The 27,968-nt window shown below is 30.5% G+C and overlaps 2 protein-coding genes across 2 annotated transcripts; both read left to right on the top strand.

Moving 5' to 3' along the window:
• LOC134691608 (scavenger receptor cysteine-rich type 1 protein M130-like) lies at window positions 1-27,968 on the top strand. The gene is made up of 17 exons (XM_063552175.1): window positions 1-69; window positions 1,287-1,410; window positions 2,204-2,382; window positions 3,936-4,106; window positions 5,549-5,722; window positions 6,208-6,381; window positions 8,177-8,207; window positions 8,812-8,880; window positions 9,817-9,968; window positions 22,062-22,185; window positions 22,609-22,784; window positions 23,294-23,464; window positions 24,643-24,813; window positions 25,164-25,337; window positions 26,158-26,283; window positions 27,244-27,265; window positions 27,748-27,968. The coding sequence occupies exons 1-17, from the start codon at window positions 6-8 to the stop codon at window positions 27,890-27,892; spliced, it is 2,247 nt and encodes a 748-aa protein (XP_063408245.1). The 5' UTR covers window positions 1-5; the 3' UTR covers window positions 27,893-27,968.
• On the top strand, window positions 5,552-12,335 carry LOC134690674 (netrin receptor UNC5A-like). The gene is made up of 7 exons (XM_063550670.1): window positions 5,552-5,722; window positions 6,208-6,381; window positions 7,884-8,009; window positions 8,177-8,207; window positions 8,812-8,880; window positions 9,323-9,391; window positions 9,817-12,335. The coding sequence occupies exons 1-7, from the start codon at window positions 5,575-5,577 to the stop codon at window positions 9,983-9,985; spliced, it is 786 nt and encodes a 261-aa protein (XP_063406740.1). The 5' UTR covers window positions 5,552-5,574; the 3' UTR covers window positions 9,986-12,335.

The raw sequence follows: 27,968 nt of genomic DNA on the forward strand, positions 1-27,968 counted from the left end.
GAATAATGGTATTTTATAAAATAATATCTGGCGTTATTTTAGCACATTTAATTCAAGCACAGAGTTCGGGTGAGATTTGAAGTTTATTAACACTGATACCCTCTTTAAATACACATGTGTTTTTCGCGAGTTTTTATGGATTGCAAAATTTTCACAAATTCGAGCTGTTGAACAAAACTGAAATAAAATATCTAAACACGAGTTATAACGCTAAATTAACAGTCAGCACATGCAACGCATTGAAACTCATTGGTACATGTTTGCATGGACAGCTATGAGAAATAACTAAGGGCAATTTACTACCTTTTAATAGATTGTTCTGATAATTTAAAAAAAAGATTTGTTACAAATTGTTGTCATGTGTTACGGAAATTTATGATTTCCTAGCTTAAATAAATATCCCCAAATCGTGATCAATACCTAAGAATATGTCAAATATACGTATTTATTCATAATACTTGTGACAACACAAAAAAAATTCTGAAATAAGTCGTTACAATTCCGAACGCCAACACTGTGCCATTAAAAGCAACAAACAAGCACTCGTATAATCCAGTTGTAATCATTTAACACACCATACATCAACTGTTTACGAGTAGTTTACGGGGCTTACGAATTGGAATGGCTGAGTGATTAACGGGAAAAAAATCAATCCGTTGGCAATAGTATTGATATTTAAAAAATAAAATTCCTCTTTTCATGGATTACAACGAGTGTCAAAGGTTGTGACAATATAAAAAAGAAAATGTGGTATGATTGCTAATGAAACAACTCTCCACTAGAGACCAACATGACACAGAAATTAACAACAAGTTATACACAAATTTCAGCAGTAATCAATGGATGGTTCCGATTGACTATGAATTATTGGTCTGTACAGATTAGTCATAATCATCCGGAAGGGGACATACTATTCGTTACATGCTTCAATATAGTTTGGTTTTACAAATATCTATTTTAACGTTGTAAACCTTCATTGTTCATTGGTGTAGTGTGCATTGTTCAATACAAATCGTTTACAACGCTGACGTTAATTATTTGTATCGAATGAATGATGTTTAAAAAGGAAGACATCTAGGTTGGAAAGAGATAAAAGAAAAAACAGCATTGTTTTTCAATTATCATGAAATGATGATGAAAATTAAAATTGCATATCAATCTAACTGTAAAGCCAGTTTTAGTTTTAAATGTAAACATAAAAAGGTGACACAAGTTTTCACGGACTTCAAATTAGAGGAATTCGTTAAACTAACTAAGACAATTGATTGCAGTTATATTTGTTTTAGGGGATGTAAGGTTGGACAATTCAAAAAGGCTTGAAATTTATTATAATGGTGTCTGGGGTACAGTCTGTGATGATGATTTTGATGACAACGACGCTAGAGTGGTCTGTAGACAACTTGGATTTAGGTATATAAATACTGCAACTTAAATAATCCGCAAATGTTTTCACTTAGTGTATGTTAAATGTTAATGTTCTTACCTCATACCTACTCTAGTAGTTGAATACATGATAAGCGGTTATATCAAGCATATCATTATTGTAAAAAGAAAATGATATTAGTTTTAAAAGGAAATCATGTAGATTGTCAAGGAAAAATATACTTAATATTTTAAAGAAGATACGTGGTTCATTGTTCAAGTTAACAAAATTTGAAATTTAATATGTCTGTAGTTATCATTTCATCTTTCTTAAAACATGGTAATTCTATTATAAACTGTCAACGCAAGAAGGTCGTGTCATAGGTAATATATTGCATTCATTCACTTTTGATAGTATTTAAATTGTTTCTCTCTTTACGTACGTTTTGATTTTAATTTTACCTTTTCTCGCTTTTATTAAGAAAAATAATCACCAATATATACACTATCTATAGTTTTAAAGTCATTAGAAGAAACATTCACAAATAACAAAAAAATAAGAAATATCCCACTTTGCACGACGTTGTTGCTTTTTACTCTTGCCGTAAAACTGACAATATATGTCATTCCATCAATAGTGTGTAGCATCGTATTAAACGTTTAAGGAATACAATAATATCTAAAATAAAATAATGGTACATGTATGATTCGTATCATTTTTGACTGAGAAAGACCTTATTTCACTACATCTACTTCTCAATAGTTAAGGTGGATCAAAACTATTTCTGCCATATACAGTTTACATCAATTTTACATATATATACATTTTTATATTTAACAGCAATGGAATTTCATTAGGAAATGCAGTAGATGACGGCAGCGGTACAACATGGCTTGATGACATGAAGTGCACGGGAAGTGAAAGTAAATTAAAGTATTGTTCGCATGCAGGTTGGGGAGTAGAAAACTGTGAGCATTCGGAAGATGTTGGGGTTCTTTGCAACAACATTAAAAGTCCAGGTATAATGAATAATGAATAAAGTCATTTAAAATCTAGTGATCTCTGATTTTCTTTCAAAAGCATCAAACGAATCAGTAATATTTTATGTTGTGTTAGCTTAAACAACTTAGCAGACGATTATTACACCAGCAACCATATAATATTTCCTACCTCAACAGTGTTATATGAACTCACTCTCAAATGGTACGCAAACGAGCGATCAGCTAGAAACCTGGAGCTAAGGGGTCGACGTTTGTTGATTTTTTTGTACATTAATTACACTGTCAGTTTTCTCGTTTAAATTTTACCTTTGTCATTTCGGGCGCTTCAATGGCTCACTATGCGGTATGGGCTTTGCTCATTGTTGAAGGTCTTGCGGTGACCTATATCATGTATATAGCGCTATAGTTGTTTATTCATGTGTCATTTGATATCTGGTTGAGAGTTGTCTCATTGGCAGGCATACCACTTCTTCTTTTCTTATTCATATATGCATAATGTATAAACCAAGATTCAATTGTGTTTAAAGAAACAATCACCATGATAATGATTATGCTTGTAAATGATGTACTAGAGTAATTAAGTGTCCGAACCTAAATTTGAAGTGCGTCTCAATTCAAGTACAGAACATATTGATCAAGGGTTTTTATTCGCTACAAAATCTTTCTTCTCAAAAGCTTGTTATCTTGTACACCTACATATACTAACCAAATGTATGAATCTTTTACACAATTCCGTGTTTTGAGTTAAACGATTGGCTACATTACGGGGTTCCATAGTGCTTATTACTATTGGTTCTCGAGCAAGAGAAGTGTTATTCTTGCAAGGGAAACTGTGAAGTGGAAATGTAAATTTACTTTGCAACGTTCTTATAATCCGCACTATGCGTCATTTTGATCCAGTACCTACATATGTGATACAAAATGTGAAATACATGATATAGGACAATTACGAAATACTTTTCGTCAATCTGCCTCTGAAAATAAATGGTGTATAAAATTTATTACACACAGTGTTTTCATTTTGTGAAACTCTTGATGATATGCGGATACAAGATAGTCCTATCAGACTCAAAACAATGGAAGTTACTTTCTAAGGGACGTGGTATCATAATTAAAATTGGAGAATGGTCCCCAATAAGTATGATTATATAAAAATGCAATAATTATTGTGAAATAAAAATCCTTATGACACCTGTTACACTTTTGAAAGTGTATGATGCAGTATATGCTTGTCTGTTCTATATGGTTCTGATGATAATTGCATTTTGTCTACATTGGTTTGGCAATCCTATGTTTGTTTCATGTTTATTTTGATATAACTAGTATATAAAAGTAAAAAGATGTGCCATAATAGCAAACAAGACAGCTCTCAACTTGACACCAAAATGACATTAGAAATAAAAAGGCCTCGTTCATTCCGTACAATAAAAGGAAGACATCAACTGTTTAACAACTGTCACACTCAATTATTGTTAGTAGAGCTTGATGAAACATTTTTAGAAATATAACCACACAAAACTTTCATGATTTCTATAATATCGTATCTTTATTTATCGTTTGTAAATTATAAGTTAATGGTGGATGGTCAAGATGGGCACAGTGGACGACATGTAGCAGCAGCTGTAATGGCGGACTTCAGACCAGGTCACGTGGCTGCAATAACCCTTCACCTCAATATGGAGGAACATGTTGTCCTGGAGAATCATCACAGACAAAACAATGCAATAGTATCTCTTGTCCAGGTACATTGATATAACACGAGCATGATGCGTTAGAAACAATTTGAATGATCTTTGACAAATTAATATTTTCAGCGTGTTTATATGATTTATGCGTTGATGTACTTCAGAATTATTGAAAATTACCAATGACCAACTAAATGTTAAATAAATTAATCGAAAATACGTTTTAAATAGTTAATATTTGAGTTCATACGAAGTATGCTCTGACATCACAAGAGTGACCAGTTGTCAAATGTATTACAAATTTTAAAGGCATTGACATCAAAAAGAATTTTCTAAAAAAAAGAATTAGTCCATCCATGCGTGTGGTAAAACATGTCATGATACCAAACGGTATTATAATTTTACGAACAGTATGTTTAAAAACGAAAAATAGTGACTTTATTGTTCATTTTCTCCGGGTGAAACGTCATTCAGTCGAATTGTTCCTGGAAAAAACTTGTCGATTTAAGTGGCTATGTTAGTACACGGTTGTTGGAATAACCTTTATCAATTTTTGATACATACATTTGGTCGTTAGTTTTCTCGTTTGAATTGTTTTAAATTGTCTTTTCGGAACCTTTTATAGCTGACTATGCGATATGGGCTTTGCTCATTGTTTAAGGCCGTATAGTTGTTAATTTCTGTGTTATTTTGGTTTCTTAATAGGCAATCATACTACATCTTCTTCTTTTGTATTAATGGTTAATACTTAAACACCTATAATTCAACCCAGTAATATTCCTAAAATATTTATACGTTTCAGATTGGAAGTTTGATATTAAAGTATAGATTTATTTTTTGTGTTATTTCCAGGAAGGTTTCAAACACTCTTTGTATAAGAACAAAACTGCAAAAATAGCCGTAATAGATTAATATTGAGATTACATGCTACATGGATATAGTAATCAATATTGAGATTACATACTACATGTAAAAAAGAATATGTGATATGATTGCCAATGAGACAACTATCCACACAAAGACCAAAATGACACAAACATTAACAACTATAGGTAACCGTACGGCCTTCAACAATGAGCAAAGCCCATACCTTATAGTCAGCTAAAAAAGGCCCGGATACGACAATGTAAAACATTTCAAACGAGAAAGCTAACGGTCTTATTTATGTGAAAAAATGAACGAAAAACAAATATGTAACACATAAACAAACGACAACCACTGAATTACAGGCTCTTGACTTGGGACAGGCACATACATGTATATAGTTATCAATATTCAGAAATGACAGAAGGCTTAACATTAAACAAATTATGTCATAAAAGGAACATCAAATATGTCATTTTCAATATAAAGCTGCTATTTGCAGCAAAAAACTTATTCATATAAATTTTCATGTACAAAAGATGTATATACAAACTATAGTTTTTATTTTGTTATTTTATTTAGCAACATGCTTAGTTAGTGATTGCAATTTTCTGTTTTTTCATTTAATGAATCAGTTGATGGTAGTTGGAGCGATTGGTCCATGTGGAAATCTTGTAATGTAACATGTGGTGGTGGAAAGCAGTTAAGATTACGAAAGTGTGATCGGCCTGTTCCAGCATTTGGAGGTTTAAATTGCCCTTCAACTGATTCGGAATTTCGACAATGCAATACAGCAAAATGTATAAAAGGTATACAATATTTATGAGCAAAACAAGTACATATGTTGTATCTCTTGTGTTTGCATTTTGATGTGGTTTCAGTGAATGACCTTGTTTCATAACATCCGATTAATAGACATGATAATCACATTTGCCAAATAATGCGTTAAGCGGTTGTCGATTCCTGGATTCCGTCAGTACAAACTGTTTATACACACTGTTAAAAAAAATCTTACAAACATTAAATTTCTGACATAGACGCAAGTACATATCTAAGTACGTTCCTTTGTGAGTATTATAGAAGTTGAGACTTACATTCAATTTGTTAGATTTAGTTCAATTGTGGATAAGATAAATACATAATAAATGGAGAATAAAAATATCTTTTTTATTTAGTTGAGAAGTTTCTAATGAACGGGAGATAATCAAATGTTTATTATTTCCATCAATAATAATACAGGCTTTAAGTATTTGCGATATACATTTTCAATTCATTCGGAAAAACTAATTTACAGTAATTGATGGTAGTTGGTCAAAATGGACAACATGGACTGATTGCACAAGACGTTGCAATGGTGGCCTCAAGGAGAGAGTACGTAGTTGTGACAATCCTTCTCCGATAAATGGTGGATCGCATTGCAATGGTACCTCAACTGAAGCAGACCTTTGCAACACCATCTCTTGTTCAGGTAAATTTTATGGATGCAATTTCAAATTGGTGTCAAAAAAATAAATATATGATAATTAAGGTTGTATAAATATCATCATCGTAATTTATATGTACAATTAAAATATTTGCATGATTTGTCATTCATCAGTTCATATGATAAATCGATTCTTCTGTTTCTGTTTCATCGTACTCATTATAATTTTTGACTGAGACTGACAACATCAAATACACGTCACTGCATAATTTCTGATCAATATAACTAAACACATGAATGATTTAGCTGGAATAACATATGATTTCATTTTATTATTATTCATTGTTATAACACAAATCATTGGAATCAATGTATGAAATTCAAAAACTCGCAAGAGTCCATAATTGGATTAATAAAGTATTCTTATTCTTATTCTTAAATGTTGAAATACATATAATTTTACAGTTAATTAAAGTGGTTTCAATAAGTAAAAATTCAAAAATACTGAACTCCAAAAAAAAATCAAAACGAAAAGTTTATATTCAATTTTCAAAATCAAAACATCAAACACTACGTAAGTGTCTAATATTTTCCATAAACATAACATTGATAGTAAGTCCAGTTAACTGTGATAAAAAAAGACAGATGTGAAAGTATTTGCATTCGAAAAAAAAAAATCTTTTCAATAAAAGGCAATATGAACACTCGAGTGGTAAGCAATATTTCTTATTTGTTAACCTTTCGTATATTGTTATGAATTATTTGGTATATGTCTCTGACCGCTATTCCAATTGTTGAATGAATTTTCCTTTCGATCTTTTGACATGAATGTTTCAAAATTGCGATAAACTTGGTAACAAACATTATAAAATACGTTTCAATTTAGATTGCAAATGGTAAAAAGCACATATCTTTCTGTATGATTTATCATGTTTTGTAACAGACAATGGTATTGAATAATGAAACGGTCAATGAATCATTGTTCTATTATTTTGAAAATAGGTAAATGCGATTCTTGAATAAACCGACTTCTTTATATTTTGCCGAAGAATGTCTGTAAAGGCTTACTGTGGATTCGTTTATTTTCGTTGGTTCCAATTTTCGTGGATTTAGAAAAACTCGCATATTCGTGGATATTTAATTTCGTGGTTTTGCTGAAGTCTGCATTCAAACCTATAGAAAAATTACATTCGTTGAATATTTAATTTCGTGGTTTGACTGTGCCCACGAAATCCACGAAAATTGGTATCCAACGAATAATAATGAATCCACAGTATGTGATTGTATATCAGTATTTATTGTATGTTTAAATAGTATTATCTTATAAAGTTGAAACATATTCGTAATATATGATATTATAAGGACCCTTCTTGTATGAGTTTTAATGTAATATAACTTAATTACTAAACATTAGTTCGCACAATTAGTCTTTTGTTATAAAAATCGGTTAGTATGTTTAAATGAAATTATGGTAAGTTGTTTAAAATTCGATTTTTACAATTCTCAATCCCTAAATCTGATTCATTTAAATGATTTGTTTCCATAAGGTATAGAGACCAAAATGGTGTTAGCTTTACTAGTTGGAGGAGTATCTGTGGGATGTATTCTGATAACAATTGCCTTGGTGTTGCTTAGTATACATGTTGCTAGATGCACTAGAAAACAGAAAAAAGGTACTGTTATACATGTTTATATTGAGCTAATTCAATTAGTTAGTCTATTGTCCTTGTTATTTTTATACTAGTTTGATCAGAAAAGTGAAATGAATAAAAGACAGGCGTTTAACGAAGAATCGTATTAATTTCATGTAATATTTATCAATTGTATATGCATTTTGTAGAAGAGGCAGCATCTCGATTAACAGACGAAACGTAAGTAAGATTAATCTTACAAATTATAATTGGCATTGTTTTTACATACCCATCAACTGATTATAAATGTAGTGTCCGTAAATTATTCTAGACTGTTATATGGTGTTTTATGTAGCCATTTTTGTTTAAGTTACGAGTTTTGATCGAAAATGTCATAATGAATAGTTTTCCGATAATCAACATGGTAATAATAATCTGCGTAGAATTTGAAAATTGCAGTCGTAAGAGCAGAAATATTTTAAACTCTCCATATGACAAAACAGAACACTGTATGGGTTTCTTGATGTTTATTCTTTAGTTTCTATGTTGTGTCATGTGTGCTATTGTTTGTTTGTTTGCCTTTTCATTTTTAGCCATGGCGTTGTCAGTTTATTTTAGTTTATTAGTTTGACTGTCCCTTTGGTATCTTTCGTCCCTCTTTTATGATTGTGTGTTGGGTTTTGTCCACACTGAAACCATCTGATATTGTTTGAGCGCCCATCATACAATGATTAACCTTTAACGTTTAAATGCTGTTGTCACTTATTTTAATTCTTTCATGCATATGTATACATTCAATTTTTTTATTCACTCTTTTAATCTTTCATTACATTTTCTATTGAAGGGAAGAGTTGTACATATACCAAGCATCAGACCAGCCCACACAAGTAAATTCAACTTTTAAAGAAGACCCGTAAGTTGAATTTACCTCACATATATTTTGTATTTTCGCCCTTAACATATAACTTATACCTGTAAAGTTAACAAGCTCAATGTCAGTAGGATATTTAGTAATGTTATAGGTACATTTTGTTAGAATAGTAAACATGTTATATCAAATTTTCTGAGTGTGTGCAATATTGCTCTTGCTGGCAATGTGTATGACGTTAAACCTTATACAAATTTGATTAAGGCTTATCAAATGTAAAAATATTCTAGAGAAAAATTGAGAATAAAACGTTTTAATACCCTTATAATGGCATGCATTTTTTTCAGACGTTTTAACATTTTTTTTATTTGTTCATAGGTTGTTATAAAGCTATATTTTATCCATACTCAATATTATCTGTTATTCATAAATTTATCTGCACACACATTTTTTTCGATACACAATTTAATCTATAGAACTGTTTTAGGGAAGAGCTATACATATATCAAGAATCAGACCAGCCAATAAAAGCAAATACCGGCTTTAAAGAAGACACGTAAGAATCATTTTGTATTTCCTATTCTGTTCTTAAGCTTTTTTGAAATGTGATCGTTGTAAATAAGTAGTGCCATCAAGTTGATCTTTAAACTCATAGATATAGTATTATACTTCTTATTTTTTACTAGATTTGATAGAAATAGTTTTCGAATAAGTAACACAGTTATAATTGTTCTGAAAACCATTAAATAGGGGGTCGTGTGTGGACTGAAGAAACACCCACTTCGCCTTTCAAGCCGACTTAATAAAAAAAACATTGGTTCAGCATGTTCAGTGTATAGAATTAAATGAATAACTTCGAATAATAAGCATGTTTTGTATCTTTTGCTTTTTCTTTTTAATCACATAATACTACCTTATTATATGAAGATATTAAAATATTTGTCACATTCTTTAAATCTTATATATTCTTTTCTTTTATAGGGAAGAGTTGTACATATACCTAGAATCAGACAACCAGCCAACACAGTCATTCAACAATTCTGCCTACCGTCAGGATTTTAGTTCCAAGGATGTTGCTACAACAGGGGAGGATGTTGATCCATGTGATATTTATGAAAATTATGAAGAAAACTGTTATGCAAATTTTTAAGATGAAAAATGTTTATCTTAAACCGTAAGGAGTCGGTATGATTTAGACCATGACGTGTTTAGGTTAAAATCGGTTATGTTTTTGTCACTACTTTTTTTTCAAAGGCAACAATATATGGATTTGCAAACTATTTTTCCGATTTATATGACTCGAACATCTAAAAGTATAGTTGTAATCGAAAAACCTGACTATCCCTCCCTCTCTTCTGAGTTTTCAATTTTTATTTGGCCGGTATCAATGTGTATTTTTAAAGAATGCATTCGATTTTATGCTTTCCCTGAAAACGAGAGACAATGTAATTTGACAATGTTAAATTATTCTTAAGTCCTATATACAGATATATAAATGAAATGTGATTTGTCATTCATATTAACTTTGACAAATTATGTAAATGACCAGTTTAATTTATGGTGTAAAAATCAAGGAGGGTTATCAGAAGGTTATTAATCGCAATTGAAAACTGTTAATGATATACATCTGTATATTATATGTATAGAACTACATGCATATAGTGATTTTAATATATATCATGTATATTGCGGAATCTGTTGTATTACAAGAAATTTATCTACATGTATTACCTGTACTGTCGATTGTAAACTTAACAATTTCAAAATTATTAAGAATCTCATTGTAGAATATTGCCATGCTTGAGTTGACTATTTGTTAAAAAATGCTTTTATTAGTCTTGTTGATACATTGTATGAGCACCGCTGCTTAAAAAAAGGCATGTATGCAGAAACTGTATATATTGTTCATGCTTATATTTGTTTTAGCAATTATGTGTCATTGAGCTGACATAGAATATTAGCTGTAAGCTAAATGTAATGTTTCGTTTTTATATTGTAACTCGCTGAAAATACATGTACATGTAAGGAAAGCAAAAGTCTGTATAATTACTTGCAAATAGGTATAGAATAGACACAAATAGTATCAATTGTAAATATGATAGATACAAAATAGACAATTTAAAGAATTTGATTTTTTAGTGTATTTCAAAACACCAAGTCGTGTCCACCAGGAATACATGTAGTATATTGCTTTTTCAGTATTTGCTTTCCTAATGTTTTGTTGCTAGCGCAATCGAAGTGTCTTTGGTGTACGTTAAAACATGTATTGTATTTCAAATAAGATGCATGATATATCTAAAGATTTCTTGCACACATAATTTTTATTAATGTTTTAAATCATATATTTTCCGAAACACCTATGTGTTGCTGTATGAAAAGCAAGAGAGCAATTTGACTGTATTTGTACCTATCTTATTATTTAATGTACATGTAGAAGTGCTGTGCATTGATATGTTCCACCAGTAGTCAATGTTAAAGTAAGTTTTGGTACCAGCAAACGAGTTAAACCCATTGAATTCCATATGTGAGTCTCCAAAGTGAGGAGCCAGTATTGCAGTTGATGTCACGAGTTGTTGCATATCATATTTTGATTCTCGCTCATTGTTTTGTACATACAGTTGGTTGTAAGTTTGCTGGTTTGAATGGGTTTACATTTTTTTCGGATATTTTTATAAAGTACTATTTGGTAATTGGTTTGATTATTGTTAAAGGCAAACAAAGAACTGTAGATATTGACTTCTATACGATTTGGTCTTTGATCGAGAGCTGTCTGATTAGGACTCATTTTTCCTTCTTTTATATTCTCGTTTTAAAATAAAAAGAGAAGCATAAGTCCTTGGCATACTACCCCTTGGAATTTCATTGATTTGGCATGACGGTTACTGATAAAGGTTACTTTATAAAAAGCAATTCCAAATGTGCAAAATAAAATATTTGATATTCACCAAAAATATCCAATAAATACTTGATTCTGTTGTGTATTAGCTGTATATTTTCACCAACTTATCATTTTTTACTAAAATAGTCATTCCATCTAGACAGTTTTGAAAAGACAGAACATTAAGTAAACACATGCTGATTGAGTTTTTCAGTTATTTTCAAAACATATTACTGTTTTGATTGCAATTATTTAAATCCTGTCAAAATTATGTTCACATTGTTTGGAATTGAATTTTCCTGTAAAGAGAAAAAAAAACAATATTAATAGTATGAAAAAAGTGAACAATTTTGGATTTCTCCCAGGCAAAATATATACAGTTATTATTGATAACAAGAAATAATGTCTTTGGTGTATATCTTTTCAAAAAAAAATTGAGATCAATATGATTTTTGTTAGATAACCATGTATTTATAAGTGGTCCTCTATGCATTTTTTGTTGTTGTATATTATATCATAATTACAGTGACATTCATTCAATGAAGATATATGTTTGTTTTAATATTTATATGTTGTAAAATATGGTACGTACATGTATATAGTCCATGATTGAAAGCTTGAATAAAAGAGGGACAAAAGATACCAAAGGGACAGTCAAACTCGTAAATCTAAAACAAACTGACAACGCCATGGCTAGAAATGAAAAAGACAAGCAGAAAAACAATAGTACACATGACACAACATAGAAAACTAAAGAATAAACAACACGAACCCCACCAAAAACTAGGGGTGATCTCAGCATTCTCAGGTGCTCCGGAATAAACTACGCGCTCATTATAGTGTACATCTTAAAATTCATAAAATAATGAGATAAGAAACGGGGAATGTGTCAGAGGGACAACAGTATGACTGAAGAGCAAACAACAGCCCAAATACATATCAGGAGTTCATAAACTTTGCTCAGGGCTTGGAGCAACAAAAATCATGCATGAAAAATGAAATAAAACATATTGATTGATTGATTTTAGAGTATGAGTCGTACAAAAAAATGACTCGAAAGAATTATGACTTCAAGACCAAGTCTTCAACACTGTGAGAACGGTATGCATGCTGAAGCCAGCTTAAGCTGGCACTTTAAAAATGTACTAGTTCAGAGGAAATAGATGTCAATCTTAACTACGTAACATAATAATGTAAAAAACCATTACAAAACTTACAAGGTCAGTGGCTCCTGACTTGCGACAGGTACAAAAATGCAGCGGGGATAAACATCTTTTCTTTTATGAAATCTGTATCCTCTTCATATATTTATAGCCATTGTAAGATAAATAAACACAAAGCAACTCGTATAGTCAAATTCAATTTATAAAAAAGTATGATTTCGATGTCAAAATAGGTAACAGAAAAAAATAAGCAAGTGACAACGGTACATGTACATGCACTACTAGCAGTTACTTACATGTCAGCTACAGACTTTAACTGATCAACTTAATAACTGAAAGACTTATGATATCAGCATAAAATACAAGCACAATTCCGCACGATATGGTTTAAGTTTAAAACTATCATACAATTTACGAGAAGAACATAACCCGTGTCAGGCCAACAACAGCACGCTTGAGGACGAACCTTTTACATGTAGTTCATATTAATAGGGTTAAAGTATTACGTTGAATATGATACTTTATTTCTAGAAACAACAGTCGAGAAATAAACTAATGTTACGAAATATTTATCATTATGAATGATCAGTTATGAACATGGGGAAGGCTGAATCAAACTGACAACGCCAATGCAAATAATGCAACATCATCAAAAAGATAACCAAAGGTCTTCACAATCACAAACAAAATTACGCATAAAGTTGATGCAGTCCTTGACTATGCGACAGTAAATTTGGAGCAGATTTGTGGATTGTTTTTTTTGTGTTAACTTTAAAGATTTTTAGTCAAAACTTCGTACTTCGTAGACCAGACCGAGGTATACTATGTTATGACTGTTTCGGATAGAGGTAGGATATGTGAAAAAAGTATCAACGATAGCCTGTCTGGAATAACACTTCTGTCAATATGTTCGTTCATGAATATTTGCGACAGCACCAACTCTTTACAATGATTAAATGTTTTGCTAATCACAGCTAAATAAAAACATATTTTTGTTGATAGAAATACGGGTTTGTTGAAATCTTTGAAAAAAATGACTTACATCTTGGTTTTTTTAAGTAGGTACTCGTGTATCTCTTTTCTGAATTTGTGCATACAGATTAGACGTACTTAAATGAATAAATTAAATGTAGTTTGATACGCTAGGAGGAATATAAAAAACATCTAGCTACATTTAGAGAAATAAATGGCCTGCGGAAATGTAAAATTAATAATCGCAATTCAGGGAAAATCTGCACACAGATATGTATTAGATCGATCTTTGACAAGTCGCGTTATTTGCATTCACAAAACGAACCTTGTATTTCTTTGTTGATTTAAAGTAATTGAACATCTATAAATATACAAATGATGATACACTTAAAGATTGTTTAAGTGGCTTGGTTATTTCACTTAACACAACGGAAAGTGATCTTTATCTTCTTACAAATACAATAATTTCACTCCAAAACCAGTTTACAAGGAAGTAGACAATAAAATATCCATTGATAACGGGAATGTATCTAAAAATATAATATTAACTAATTTTACAATTATCAAAAGTAAGATAAATTACATAGTGAAACGTTACATATCTTTACATAAATTATTGAAAAACAAATCAATAAAAACATATATATTATATTTATCCCGTAATATCGGCCAATGAACGTTGCTAATTTCAACTACCAATTATGTATTTTTAATGCAGTTAAATCCAAGAGCTACATATACATGGAGCTGCAAAATTTTCTAATTTTTAAGGCAGCTCAATCCAAATTCAACATTGACATTGAGCTGCAAAATTTTCTTATTTTCAAGGCAGCTAAGTTCAACATATACATTGAGCTGCAAAAGTTTCTTATCATCTACATCCGATTTCACCTGGATAGATGCACGCTTGATAAAGCTAGTTGGTCTAGCGAAATATTGCGTTTATTTTCATCATGTTGTAAATATTTTAAACATTCTTATATTTAAATACTAAATAGTGTGTTAAAATTACATTGTTAGGCAATTTATAATTTTATTTGTGTAATTGAATTAATCTCTGTACTGATTAATCCACACTCCCATAGATTTGTATGTCATGTGCTGCTATTTATAGGCACTTACATTATTGTCTCCAGTAGCACGCATTACACAAGTGTTTGTGTAATCCATTCAAATCTATCGCTATCATTACAACATGGATAGCGCACAACATTTCAGGAAGCTGAGATCTTTTACTAAAAAGAAACTACAAACTGAACATCATTTATCAAACTTACAAAGCAGTTTGACTTGATGTTGTACCTATCTTATCATTTAATGTACATGTAAAAGTGTTTTGCACTGATATGTTCCACCAGTAGTCAATGTTAAAGTAAGTTTTGGTACCAGCAAACGTGTTAAACCCATTGAATTCCATGTTTGCGTCTCCAAAGAGGAGCCAGTATTTAAGTGGATGTCACGAGTTGTTACATATCATATTATGGTTCTCGCTTATTGTTTTGTACATACAATTGGTTGTAAGTTTGCTGGTTTGAATGGGTTCACGTTTTTTTTTGATATTTTTATAGCGTACTATTTGGTACTTGGTTTGATAATTGTAAAAGGCAAACAAAGAACTGTAGATATTGACTTCTATACGATTTGGTCTTTGATCGAGAGCTGTCTGATTAGGACTCATTTTTCCTACTTTTATATTCTCCGTTTTAAAATAAAAAGAGAAGCACAATTCCTTGGCATACTACCCCTCGGAATTTCACTGATTTGGCTTGACGGTTACTGATAAAGGTTACTTTATAAAAAGCAATTCCAAATGTGCAAAATAAAATATTTGATATTCACCAAAAATATCCAATAAATACTTGATTATGTTGTGTATTAGCTGTATATTTTCACCAACTTATCATTTTTACTAAAATACTCATTCCATCTAGACAGTTTTGAAAAGACAGAACATTAAGTAAACACATGCTGATTGAGTTTTTCAGTTAATTTTCAAAACATATTACTGTTCTGATTGCAATTATTTAAATCCTGTCAAAATTATGTTCACATTGTTTGGTAATTGAATTGTTCCTGTAAAGAGAAAAAAAACCAAACATGAATAGTATGAAAAAAAGTGAACAATTTTGGATTTCTCCAAGGCAAAATATATATACAGTTATTGTTTGATAACAAGAAATAATGTCTTTGGTGTATATCTTTTCACAAAATATTGAGATCAATATGATTTTTGTTAGATAACCATGTATTTATAAGTGGTCCTCTTTGCATTTTTTGTTGTTGCATTTTATATCATAATTACAGTGCCATTCATTCAATGAAGATATGTGTTTGTTTTAATATTTATATGTTGTAAAATATGGTACGTACATGTACATAGTCCATGATTGAAAAAAAAAGTGAACAATTTTGGATTTCTCCCAGGCAAAATATTTATACAGTTACTGTTTGATAACAAGAAATAATGTCTTTGGTGTATATCTTTTAAAAAAATGTTGAGATGAACATATGATTTTTGTTAGATAACCATGTATTTATAAGTGGTCCTCTATACATTTTTATGTCGATGCATTTTATGTCATGATTAATGTGACATTCATTCAATGTAGATATATGTTTTTTTAATATTTATATGTTGTTGAATATAATACGTACATGTACATAGTCCACTATTGATAGCTTGAATAAACTACGTTCAGTATAGTGTACATCTTACAATTAATAAAATAATGAAAATAGAAACAGGGAATGTGTCAGACGGGCATCAATCTAACCGAAGAGCAAACAACAGCCCAATGCAATACTCAGGGGTTGAGTTCATAAACTTTGCTCAGTACTTGGAGTACAAAGATCATGCTCGAAACTTGAAATCACACAAATTGATTGATTGATTTCAGAGTATGAGTAGTACAGAAAACTGAATCGAAAGCGTCATGACTTCAAGGCCTGGTCTTCAAAGCTGCGAGAACATTATGCATGCTGAAGACAGCTTAAGCTGGCCCTTAAAACAGATTCACTAGTTAAGGGGAAATATATGTCAACCTTAACATGTTAACTATGTAATATAATAATGTAAAACAAAAATACACAAAAAAATACAATACTAACAAAGGTCAGCGGCTCCCGACTTGCGACAGGTACTAAAATGCAACGGTGATAAACATCTATTATTTTGTGAAATCTGAATCCACTTCATATACATGTTTTGTATTGTAAAATAAACAAACACATAGCAACTCGTACAGTCAAATTCAATTTATAATGAAGTATGATTTTGATGTCAAAATAGCAACAGAAAAAAATCGAAGCCAAATAACAATGGTACATGCACATGAACTACTAACAGTTACGGACATGCCATCTCCAGACTTGAACTGATCTTCTTAATAACTGATTGACTTATGACTTCAGGATAAAAAACAAGCACAATTCCTCACGATAGGGTTTAAGCTTAAAAATATCATAAAATGTACGAATAGAACAAAACCAGTGTCAATCCAACGTACCTGTTACAAGTCGCTCATTTTAATAGGAATAAAGAATCATGTTGAATATGATGCTTTATATCTAGAAACAACAGTCGAGAAATTAACTAATGTTACGAAAATATTTATCATCATGAATAGTCAGTTATAAAACATGAAGAAGGCTGAATCAAACTGACAATGCCATGGCACATTATGAAACATCATCAACAAAAAAATCAAAGGTCTTCACAATCACAAAATAAAACGCATACAGGTGATGCAGTCCTAGACAATGCAAAAGTTAATTTGGAGCTGACTCGTTGACTGTTTTTCATATTAAACTTAATGAATTTAAGTCAAAACTTCGTACCTCGTAGATCAGACCAAGGTATACTATGTTATGACTGTTTCGAAAAGAGGTAGGATATGTAGAAAAATAGTATCAACGATAGCTTGTCTGGAATAACAGTTCTGTCAATATTTTCATTCATGAACATTTTCGACATTACTTACTCTTTACAATGACTAAGTGTTTTGCTAATCACGGCTAAATCAAATTATATTGTTTAAATGATAGCGATAAGGGATTTTTTAAATCGTTTTAAAAGATGGCTTACATCATCTTTTCTTTGAAGTAGGTACTCGTGTATCTCTTTTCTGAATAATTTACCATTGATTTATATAATTTAAACGTACTTGAATTAATAAATCAAATGTAGTTTGATACGAAATGAGGAATATGAAAAACATCTAGCTACATTTTAAAAATAAATGGCCTGCAAAAATGTAAAATTAATAATCGCGATATAGGGAAAACCTGCACACAGATTTGCAAAATTCCAGTACATTTGTAAGCTGTTTTGCTTCTAGGCTCAATACGACTGTACGAGAACCTAATTATGCTAATACATGTCAAATACACGTCTTTCATTTTATTATTTTTAATAAGTTGATGCAAATATATGTCACGTTTAACTTTGTAATGTATCTTTCTTTGGATAATTGTAAAATTAGTTAATATTCTAATCTAGAGATATTCCCGTAATCAATGGATAATTGTTTGCCTACTTCCTTGTGAAGTTGATTTGGAGTGAAATTCATTGTATTTGTAAGAAGATAGACATCACTTTCCGTTGTGTAAAGTAAAATAATCTAGTCACTTAAACAATTTATAAGTATCAACAATTGTACATTTATAGATGTTCAATTACTGTAAATCAACAACGAAAACAGGGCATTTTTTATAAATTCGAATAACGCGACTTGTCAAGAAGATGTAATGCTATTTGTATCTATCTAATGAGTTAAGCCTTTTCTACTGATTTTTTTTGTTCGTTAGTATGTTGTATACAATGTTGTACTGTTACACCACTGTCCAAGGTTAGGAGGAGGATTACAATTCTGCGAATATATTTAACCCCTCTACATTCTATATGTGTAAACCTGTCCAAAGTCAGGAGACTGTAATTTAAAGTGGTCGTCGTTTTTTGATGTGTAATAAATTATTTTTATTTTTATTTTTTGTACATTTATTAGACCATTATTCTTGCTTTTGAAAAGCTTTACATTTGTTTTTTCTATGTCTTGTATATATGACTATGTATTATGGATTAAACTTCCTGTTGCAGACATTACTCTTGTTAATTTTAGTATCATTTGGTCTCTTGTGAGAGTTGCAATGATACCACATCTTTTGTATATTTAATATAGATATCCTGAGGTAGTTAGGTTATTTCTACCGTTTCCAGATTAAGACATGATGTTCCGAAGTTACTGCAATGAATTAATCTCATTTCGCCAATAATCGAACAGTAAAGATTTAGAGAAAGATTAAAATAGTTTAAAATTTCTCCCAAATACTCATGTAATTACCACCTATACATTTCCTATATTTAATTGACACTTGATAGAAGTCGAAGTGCTCTTAAAAGTGTATATTTATAATTAGAATAAGAAATTAAAGGACCATCATATACATATTTTTCGTTATTTTGTTTATATGTTAACTGACATATTTGATAAGGAAGTGAACGACGACGGCTGCAAAATAAAAATAGTAAGTAAAAGAAGGACACACGAGATATTAAAGTAATACATCGAGAGAAAAAAACAGGCAACGCAATGGCCAAAAACACACGATACAACAATGAAAACTAAAGACCAAGCAACACGAAACTCAACCAAACTGGGGTGGGGGAGTGATCACAGGTACTCCGGAAGGGCAAGTACGGCCTTTTTGCTTTCATATTTTAAAATGTATCACAATAGGTACATTAACAAAAATATTTCGTGACACAAACCACTGAAGTGCAGGCTCTAATAATAGTAGATAATATGATATGTTACAACTAACGTTCAGTGATCAACATGAACAACGGCTTATGCGAACTTTATAAGATGGAATGATTTAAACTCAAACATATATGTTGTCATGATAGCAACCCTTTAAGCAGACTTAAACAGTATTGTGTACTGAATTGTACATAAACAAAATGATTTGTTCTGTTTAATCATTTATAAGAAAAAAGGAGAGATAGTAAAATCCTGCATTGTAGAAAACAGATATCCTTTAAATGTTTTGTCATATTTCAAGTTTTTGATGTTTCATATTAATGATATCAAAGATTATAAGACAAGATGCACTCTGTCTTTTCTTAACCAATTCAACAACGTGAGAATCATATTGATGTTATGTTGCTCACATTCATTTTATTGGAACAATAATTACTTTCTTAGAAATAGTGAATTGGAATTTCCCATTCTAAATTGATACTTGAAGTTATCAAATTTAACATATCAAAAGTTTTTCTCAATCATGAAGTTTATTATGTCTATTTTTAGGATAAGAATTATTCATTTCCTTTTCATAGAGTACAGTGAAATCAAAATAATCTACACGGAAGATGATATTAAAATATTTCTGCTATCGAGAAAGTAAGTATACTGTAATTTTGTACGTTACGTTACACAATAACAATATCTGCAAGCATACGAATTAATTTAATCAAAACGAAATTTTAAGTGTCTAATGTAATTCAACTTGTTATAAATACAATAGATATAAGAATACTCGTAAATGATCCAAGGAAATAACAAAAGTACGCACACAAATAAATAATTCATTAATCTGTTAAAGAGAAGCAAAACAACCGATTCAGTTATCGTCAACAAATTAAGGGAGCGCTTCTTTCTTATTTCGGATTAGATTGAAAATCAAATAATTGTGGAAATACAAACGATACCCAATTGCATAAATTGTATTCGGAATCGTTTCTGAGATTGGCACATTTTTTTTACATCCATGTAACATTTATGTTCAAAGCAGTGTTTTTACCTCGACTGATTTTTGTTAATGCAAACATCAATACTGTGTTTAAATTTCAAAAGAAATAATTCACAAAAAAGGTACAAGTATACAATGTATTCTGTAACAGAAAAAAAGAATAAGACTTGTATTTCATATAATGTACGATTATGATTCAGATGAATACACATTTGACTAACCAAGAAATTTGCTATAAGAAATCAAACATATCTTTTTTTTCAAAAGGCGGACTTTTTGAAATTTATTCACACGAGACGTTTCAAGTCCAGTATTTAAAAGAGAACAATGTATACGAAACCAAATAATTATGATTAATAAGGATATATATTTGGCACTGACGTTTTTTATCGTAACTTTTAAATATCATTCTTTTATTTGTCTTTATGAATGGTATTTTATTGGGTAGTCTGGTTTTGGTGATATTCGTTATATGTGACTCTGTACTTATGTATCCTGCAGTGTTTTACTATAATATTGTAATGAATTTCAGAAAAATGATTTTACTGATTGTCGTTGCTGTCTTTTTCGATGTACTTGTAATTGAAGCACTAATCAATGGTGAGTTTTATAATTTATCTCGTAACAGTTGTGTACGTATCAACTATAATTCAAATGTCATGTAATATGAATAGGCGTTAGTTGACACTACATGTACTATTTAAAAACAGAAACTTTCTGTTTAATCGTAGCCTAAAATCATATTAATCCTAATACCTGATATGATTTTTTTTTTACATTTAAATAAACGCAACGACAAAAGTAACACATTATTTTTTAGACTTTATTTTAAAGAAATAAAACCTTTATGTATGTCAATATGATAAATCAAGCATTTTTCTGTCAATTTCAGATCCCTTGTAGGCATCGAAGTGTTTTAACAAATTGTAATTTGCCAGACCGTTCGATGAAAATAAACGTATAATTTAAAACTAGGTGGTACTTGAATAAGGGTTCATATATTTCATTAGTAAGTTGTAGCTTATCACTAGTAATAAGTGCATTGTTGTGTTAGGGATACATTGTTTACAGTTATATAATCACATGACGACATCTCTTATGCATGTTATAAATATGCAAATGAAACGTCTCTTCAAACTCGGAAATAATGTGCGATTTCAAAATGTGTGTTAAGATGAATTTGCAGTAGATGGACAAATATGATGAACTACACTTATTTGATCTTTGAAAACAGTACGGAATTTTCTATGTGCCCGTTAATTTTCAAACTAATCTTTGGCATATGTGTTTCTGCTCAATTCGTTATGTTTTTCAACCAATGAGACACATACTTTTGATAAACAGGTCATATCAAATTAACAATAGCAAAAAATAACAACATCAAGCATTGAATCACATCGATGAAAGGTAACATGCGAACGAAAGATAAAACATTACAACATTTATATAATTTATACTTTTAGGTGATGTAAGATTGACAGATTCTTACAGACTTGAGATTTACTACAATTATGAATGGGGTACAGTTTGTGATGATAAATTTGATGACAACGCCGCCACAGTAGCATGCAAACAACTTGGATTCAGGTAAATACAAATGTCGCACTAGAATTGGCTTGAATTGAACTAAAATATATTTGTATGTATTATATAAAACTTTCATACTGTTGAACCCATTCAAAACGACTAGTTAAAGATGTGTATTTTCCTGTATTGAGTTAATATTTTCAGAGGAATAGTACTGATCCTTGAATAAACAATCCAAATAGTAAATAATTCTAATAAACTTTGCCTCAAGGCATAACATGATTTTCTTTATGACGGTTGTATTGTCGTGGATAAACACGTTTAGGTACATTTTGTTGTATATTTATACTTATAGCAGAAATCCATTTAGCTGATCGTTCCATTTATCTATGTTTTAATTCTAATTGTAAATGTAAAAGTTAAGTCGATGTAACAGAGAGAATGTATATGTATATGGATTGTTTTGGTTCTTTTCTTCATTAGTGGTGGTGTTTCATTAGGAAGCTTGGTGGAAGCTGGATCTGGAACCATAATGCTGGATGATTTGGAGTGCACAGGAAGTGAAAGTAGACTGTACGGTTGTCCGAGTAAACCATGGAAAGAACATGACTGTAGTCACAGTGAAGATGTAGGAGTTTTTTGCAGCAATCTTTATCCAGGTATGAGCATTCTCCGTTACTATGACATGCATAAATGTGGAATGCGACTTAAGAATTTTCAAAATATGCCATTTAGGTTGAAATCCAAAAACTAACAAACAAAAGAGGTGAACCATTTCCTAATTTGATAAAACTAGTGAAGCAAACGTTTGGTTCTTTCGTTTATCGTGAGTAAAGAAAAAAAATGACAAAACCTTTAAAGAAATTTTACCTGTTAATTCTTACCACAATATCTATAAAACTTCACTTGTTTAAATTATATCATTCAAATGCAAAAACCTGTAGATTTAAGTATTTAACCCGTATACAAATATTTTCCAAACAAATCTTGACAAGGGGACATATTTTTATAGAATTTTGTTGGTATGATTATCAACAATTTGAAGATCAGATTTAGTTGTAGTGATCTGTTTTAAGATATCGGATAATTTTGACACGTTTATACCTTTTAGCAATGTCAAATAAAATATTTTTTAATCATTGTTTCTTTGATTTTTTTTTTTTTTAAGTAAATGGTGGGTGGTCATCATGGGCACAATGGACTACATGCAGCAGAAGCTGTAATGGAGGGGTTCAAACAAGATCACACGCATGTAATAATCCATCGCCTAAATATAGAGGGTCATGCTGTCATGGAAACACACTGGAGACAAGATCATGCAATCATATCCCTTGTCCAGGTACATACGATTGATTTCTGCACATTTCTTATTTTACTGTTATTCAATATATAGAGAGAATAATTTTTATTGCAGTATTTGTGAATTTTACATTGGATCTTAAAAACTATTGATTGGTTATTGCTGGTAAAAAAATAAATTGAGTGCATGACGAATTGGAAGACTCCACGAATATTCGTGGTATTGATCAGGTGTTTTCTTATAATGATTTGCAGTACATTGCAAAACTAATGTTTTCTTCGTGTTTTATTCCTGACAAAATTCATAACATGTTTAATAAAAAAAATACTGCTTTAGGAAATAAGCTGTTTCATTTTTACTTTAAAATTATCTCAATTGAAGAAAATGCAGATTTAACATTTTTAAAAGTAATTGCACACTTTTTATCAACTTTATGAAAGGTCTCACCTAACGGAAACATATAAGAAAATAATGCAGACGTGCTTTGAATTGTGGAAGTAGTAATATAAAATAAAAAATCAAGACCGAAATTAAATCCTATGAAAATTATAAAAACAAATAAACACATGATTATCGCAGCATACATCAACGGAAATCAGATTTTCATCAGACAACGTTTATTCACCATGAAAAGTAAAAGGTTAACCATGGTACAATTTAGATTAGTAAAAGATTAAATGCTTAAATCCGGTCTGAATTTGTTCAAAATGTATATTTAGTTCATATTGCGTGGGTTTATATTACCGTAATCATGTACTCAAACCTACATGGGCAAGGAGATCTTTACAAGTCTGGAATTGAACAGCAATTGTTATATGTCGTTAAACACCAAAACTGCAGCCTACAAGCATCCTTTTAAACCACGAAATGTGGTATCCCATGATAAAAATTAAACTCACAGTACTATACCAACCGTGTGTATTAATTGGCGTTGTCTGATGTACGTAGAGAATCCTAATATGTAAAAATCAAAATAGTTCCATACATCTTATACCACCAGTATTAACTCATTTACTTCTTGTTTTTTTTAATAAACACGACAATCTTATCAACTGTTTAATAAATAGATTGGTTTTAAGTTATACAAAATCAAACAACATAATTTAGTTATTGTAAAGTAAACATATTTAATGATTACATTTTTGTATTGACACACCACAATTGTTTTTTTTTATTATAACTTAGATATCATGTTTATAATTCTATGATTTTTTAAGTTGATGGTAGATGGTCCACGTGGCAACAATGGACATCATGTAGCAGTAGCTGTGGGGTTGGGTTTCGGACCAGGATACGCCAATGCAACAATCCTTTACCTCAATCTATAGGTGTATATTGTTATGGGTCTCCATCGCAAACAACAAAATGCAAAACTGTTTCTTGTCCAGGTAAAACAACAAGGTGATACAAAACAAGCAATTGCAGCATGCTGTTCATGATATACTCATCGTAGAATACAAATTGTTGTATTCTCTCTAATAAGTTAGATCATCAAATTCTCTATTCATGTATGTCACAATGTTCATATGTTTCATGACGGAGTCTTTTGCAGCCATAAAATTCGCATGGAATTTCCCCTTTGGTATAGCCTCTTCATCCGCTTTGTTTGAACTCGGAATTATAGTTGTTTCATTGGCAATCATACCACTCCTGTTAATTTATATAAGCTTAAATGTTATTTAAACTAACCATATGTTTGCATTTTGCTCACTAGATATATTTGTAAATTGATTTGCAGTTGTTGTTGGCGAATGGTCACCATGGATGACTTGGACAGATTGTAGCAAGCCTTGCAATGGCGGTTTAAAAGAAAGATCACGTAATTGCACCAGTCAGTCTCCGTTTAATGGTGGTTTATATTGCAACGGAACTGATACAGGCGTCAAACTTTGTAACACATTATCTTGTTCAGGTGAATATGAACTTAGCAATGTAATCTTTTATCAATCATATAATGTATCTTTCTAAGATTATGTATTTGGACAGATATCTATTTTGAATTGTTCCTATTGCTTGTAAGAATCATACTTTTAAATTCTGTTTTTACTGTTTGGTCGTGTTTGTAGCTGTTGTTTTATTTCAAGCTGTTAGTACAAGACATGCCTTTCAGTATATTAGCTTGTTTTTTTTTTTATTTGTTCCGGCCAGATATTCGGAATATTCGGGTTTTATCCATGCAGTATAATCAAAATTAGGCTTGACAACGCTTCTTCTTTCATTGTATTGTGATATATTTTTTATAAAGCATTTTTTTTTTATTTAATGTTTGTATAGTTTTTTTTGGCAGAAAAAGGTATCGACATTAAACGTATGAACAATTTTGTAAAGGTTTATAACTCAAACAAAATTTGAAAGACCATTCTTTTTATTGCTTTAGAGTGTTCAGTTCTTTTGTTTATACTTTCTGATTATCAAGTTTTAAAACAAAATCATATGATTTAAAAACACAGCATCCAACATGATGTTAAACCATTTTAATAACACTTTCCAATGACTGCCATTGAAATAGTTTACGGCAGCCTTAAATTTGCTATCATTTTTAGTTGGTCTTTAGCCAAATAGAATTTTCCCATAGATGGCTGGCATGAATTACATTGATTCTAAAAATATACGATATACATTGTTCATGTGTCTTAACGCTGTTGTGTTAAATGAGTAGCACAATTAATAACTTTCTTTTTATAAAAATTGAAATAATGTACAATGGTTGAGTTATTTTTATATCTCATTAGGTATAGAGACACGCTCGGAGTTAGCTGCCATTGTTTCTGGAGTATCTGTCGGAAGCATACTGGTATCGGTAGCTTTCGTATTGATCTACATACATATGTGTGCTCGAAAGGAAACACCAAAAGAAGGTATATTTATCGTGTATTACTCAATTCAGCAATTTTAAGCTCATATACTGCATGATTTGTATACAGTCTGTTAAGTAATGAATAGTAACATCTTTTATGGAAAAACTGTTTTCCAAACATTACACATCATAATAAATTTTAGAATTCCAATTATCAGTTAAATGGTTATGTTTTTTGTTTTTGTTTTTGTGAAATAAGAGAATAATTTAAACATGCGAAACAAATATGCGTCAAGCTGACGTCATATTAGGAATTGAACGACCAGTAAAGTCATTTTGTTTCAAATAAGGCCAACTTTGATAAAACAAAAGGTCCGGAATTTCGTATTTTATATCGTCATGCACACATGAAGTTATAATACCAACGTTGTAAAGCTAGTTACAATTTGTAGATGTCGCTATATTTATGAGTCGAGACTCAAACAATGACAGCATTGTCAGATTAAGTGTGAAAGTGTAACAGAAAAAAACGAAAGAAAATACGTTGAGGTCTATGAAAGAACAAATAATTATCTTTTTTTTTACTTGACAAACCAGATGCATTTCTAAGACGAAGTGTTACTTTTAGTTATTGATTATAATTCAAATATCTTTGATTTTATTATTGTTTATTGCAACAAGCTTTGTTGTTACATAAAACAGTCAAAATGGCTTATAAGTAAACTGCAGATTCATTTTTTTAGAAAAAGGATAATTCTGTACATAAATCTGATTTCGGTGCTGATGAAAATCCTTCAGCAGATTAGATCAAGAAAAATTTAGCAAATTATCCACACCCTCTTCTGCAAGCCAAATATCCTAAGGATTAAGTTTGGAACGCATCATACTGATTTATCACGGAATAAATGTTTTGTTAGATTGCCAGTCAGCTTTTGAAATCAATATGTTTGTTGCAATTTAATTTGTGGTTTTATTAGTATATGTTACCATGTGTTTGAACATGTGATGTCTATTTTTGCAGGAATACCTACCAAAGGGAATGGGTAAGTTATGTTTATATTACATATACGTTGTATTATTTAGTCTTTAGCTTAGTTGAATAATTTAATACTACAATAGATTAGTCTGTGAGTTGGTCGAATCAGACTAATACTTGTTTACTTGTAAAAGCTTGTCTTTCACACAACAATTGCAGAAAATCTGCGTGAATACATATTTTTAGTATTTAAATTATTACCATTTGATGTTATTTATATGCTAAAAACTTATAAAAACCTATATTCTTAGGCAGTATCTATTGCTGTACAGGTTTCAAGATGATGGTTTATAACCTACAGTTGTTGAAAATCTGTTGGATTGTGGATGACCTACCAAGTTTTGTTTGATTTTGATTTCTTCCATTTGTTATAATTTATATTTATTAAAAAAATAATGGTCTTTTCTTACATTTCACATGTCTACATACTACATGTAAGAAACTATTTACGAAGATTGTTTTAATCTTCGATCATACTATATTTTACAGGGACGAAGTTTACATCTATCAAGAATCCGATCAACCATCACAAGCATTCAATAATGCCGCTTATAAGAAAAACAAGGATTTAAAGGATGCAATAAAAGATGAGGCAGATGCAGATCCGGATGATATTTATGAAATTTGTGAATAAAACAGTTATAAGACTTCACAGATATGAAAATTCGTAAACAAATACTATTGCTTATTACACAAAAGTATGACTAAAT

The sequence above is a fragment of the Mytilus trossulus genome, chromosome 11 (genome assembly GCF_036588685.1).
Source record: "Mytilus trossulus isolate FHL-02 chromosome 11, PNRI_Mtr1.1.1.hap1, whole genome shotgun sequence".
In the NCBI taxonomy this organism is placed as follows: Eukaryota; Metazoa; Mollusca; class Bivalvia; order Mytilida; family Mytilidae; genus Mytilus; species Mytilus trossulus.

Coding starts and splice junctions, on each gene's coding strand:
- LOC134690674 (XM_063550670.1), top strand. CDS start 5,575: ATGTGGAAATCTTGTAATGTAACATGTGGTGGTGGAAAGCAGTTAAGA. Junction 6,382..7,883: donor CAACACCATCTCTTGTTCAG/GTAAATTTTATG, acceptor TGTTTCCATAAG/GTATAGAGACCAAAATGGTG. Junction 9,392..9,816: donor ACCGGCTTTAAAGAAGACAC/GTAAGAATCATT, acceptor TTTCTTTTATAG/GGAAGAGTTGTACATATACC.
- LOC134691608 (XM_063552175.1), top strand. CDS start 6: ATGGTATTTTATAAAATAATATCTGGCGTTATTTTAGCACATTTAATT. Junction 6,382..8,176: donor CAACACCATCTCTTGTTCAG/GTAAATTTTATG, acceptor TGCATTTTGTAG/AAGAGGCAGCATCTCGATTA. Junction 23,465..24,642: donor CAATCATATCCCTTGTCCAG/GTACATACGATT, acceptor TGATTTTTTAAG/TTGATGGTAGATGGTCCACG.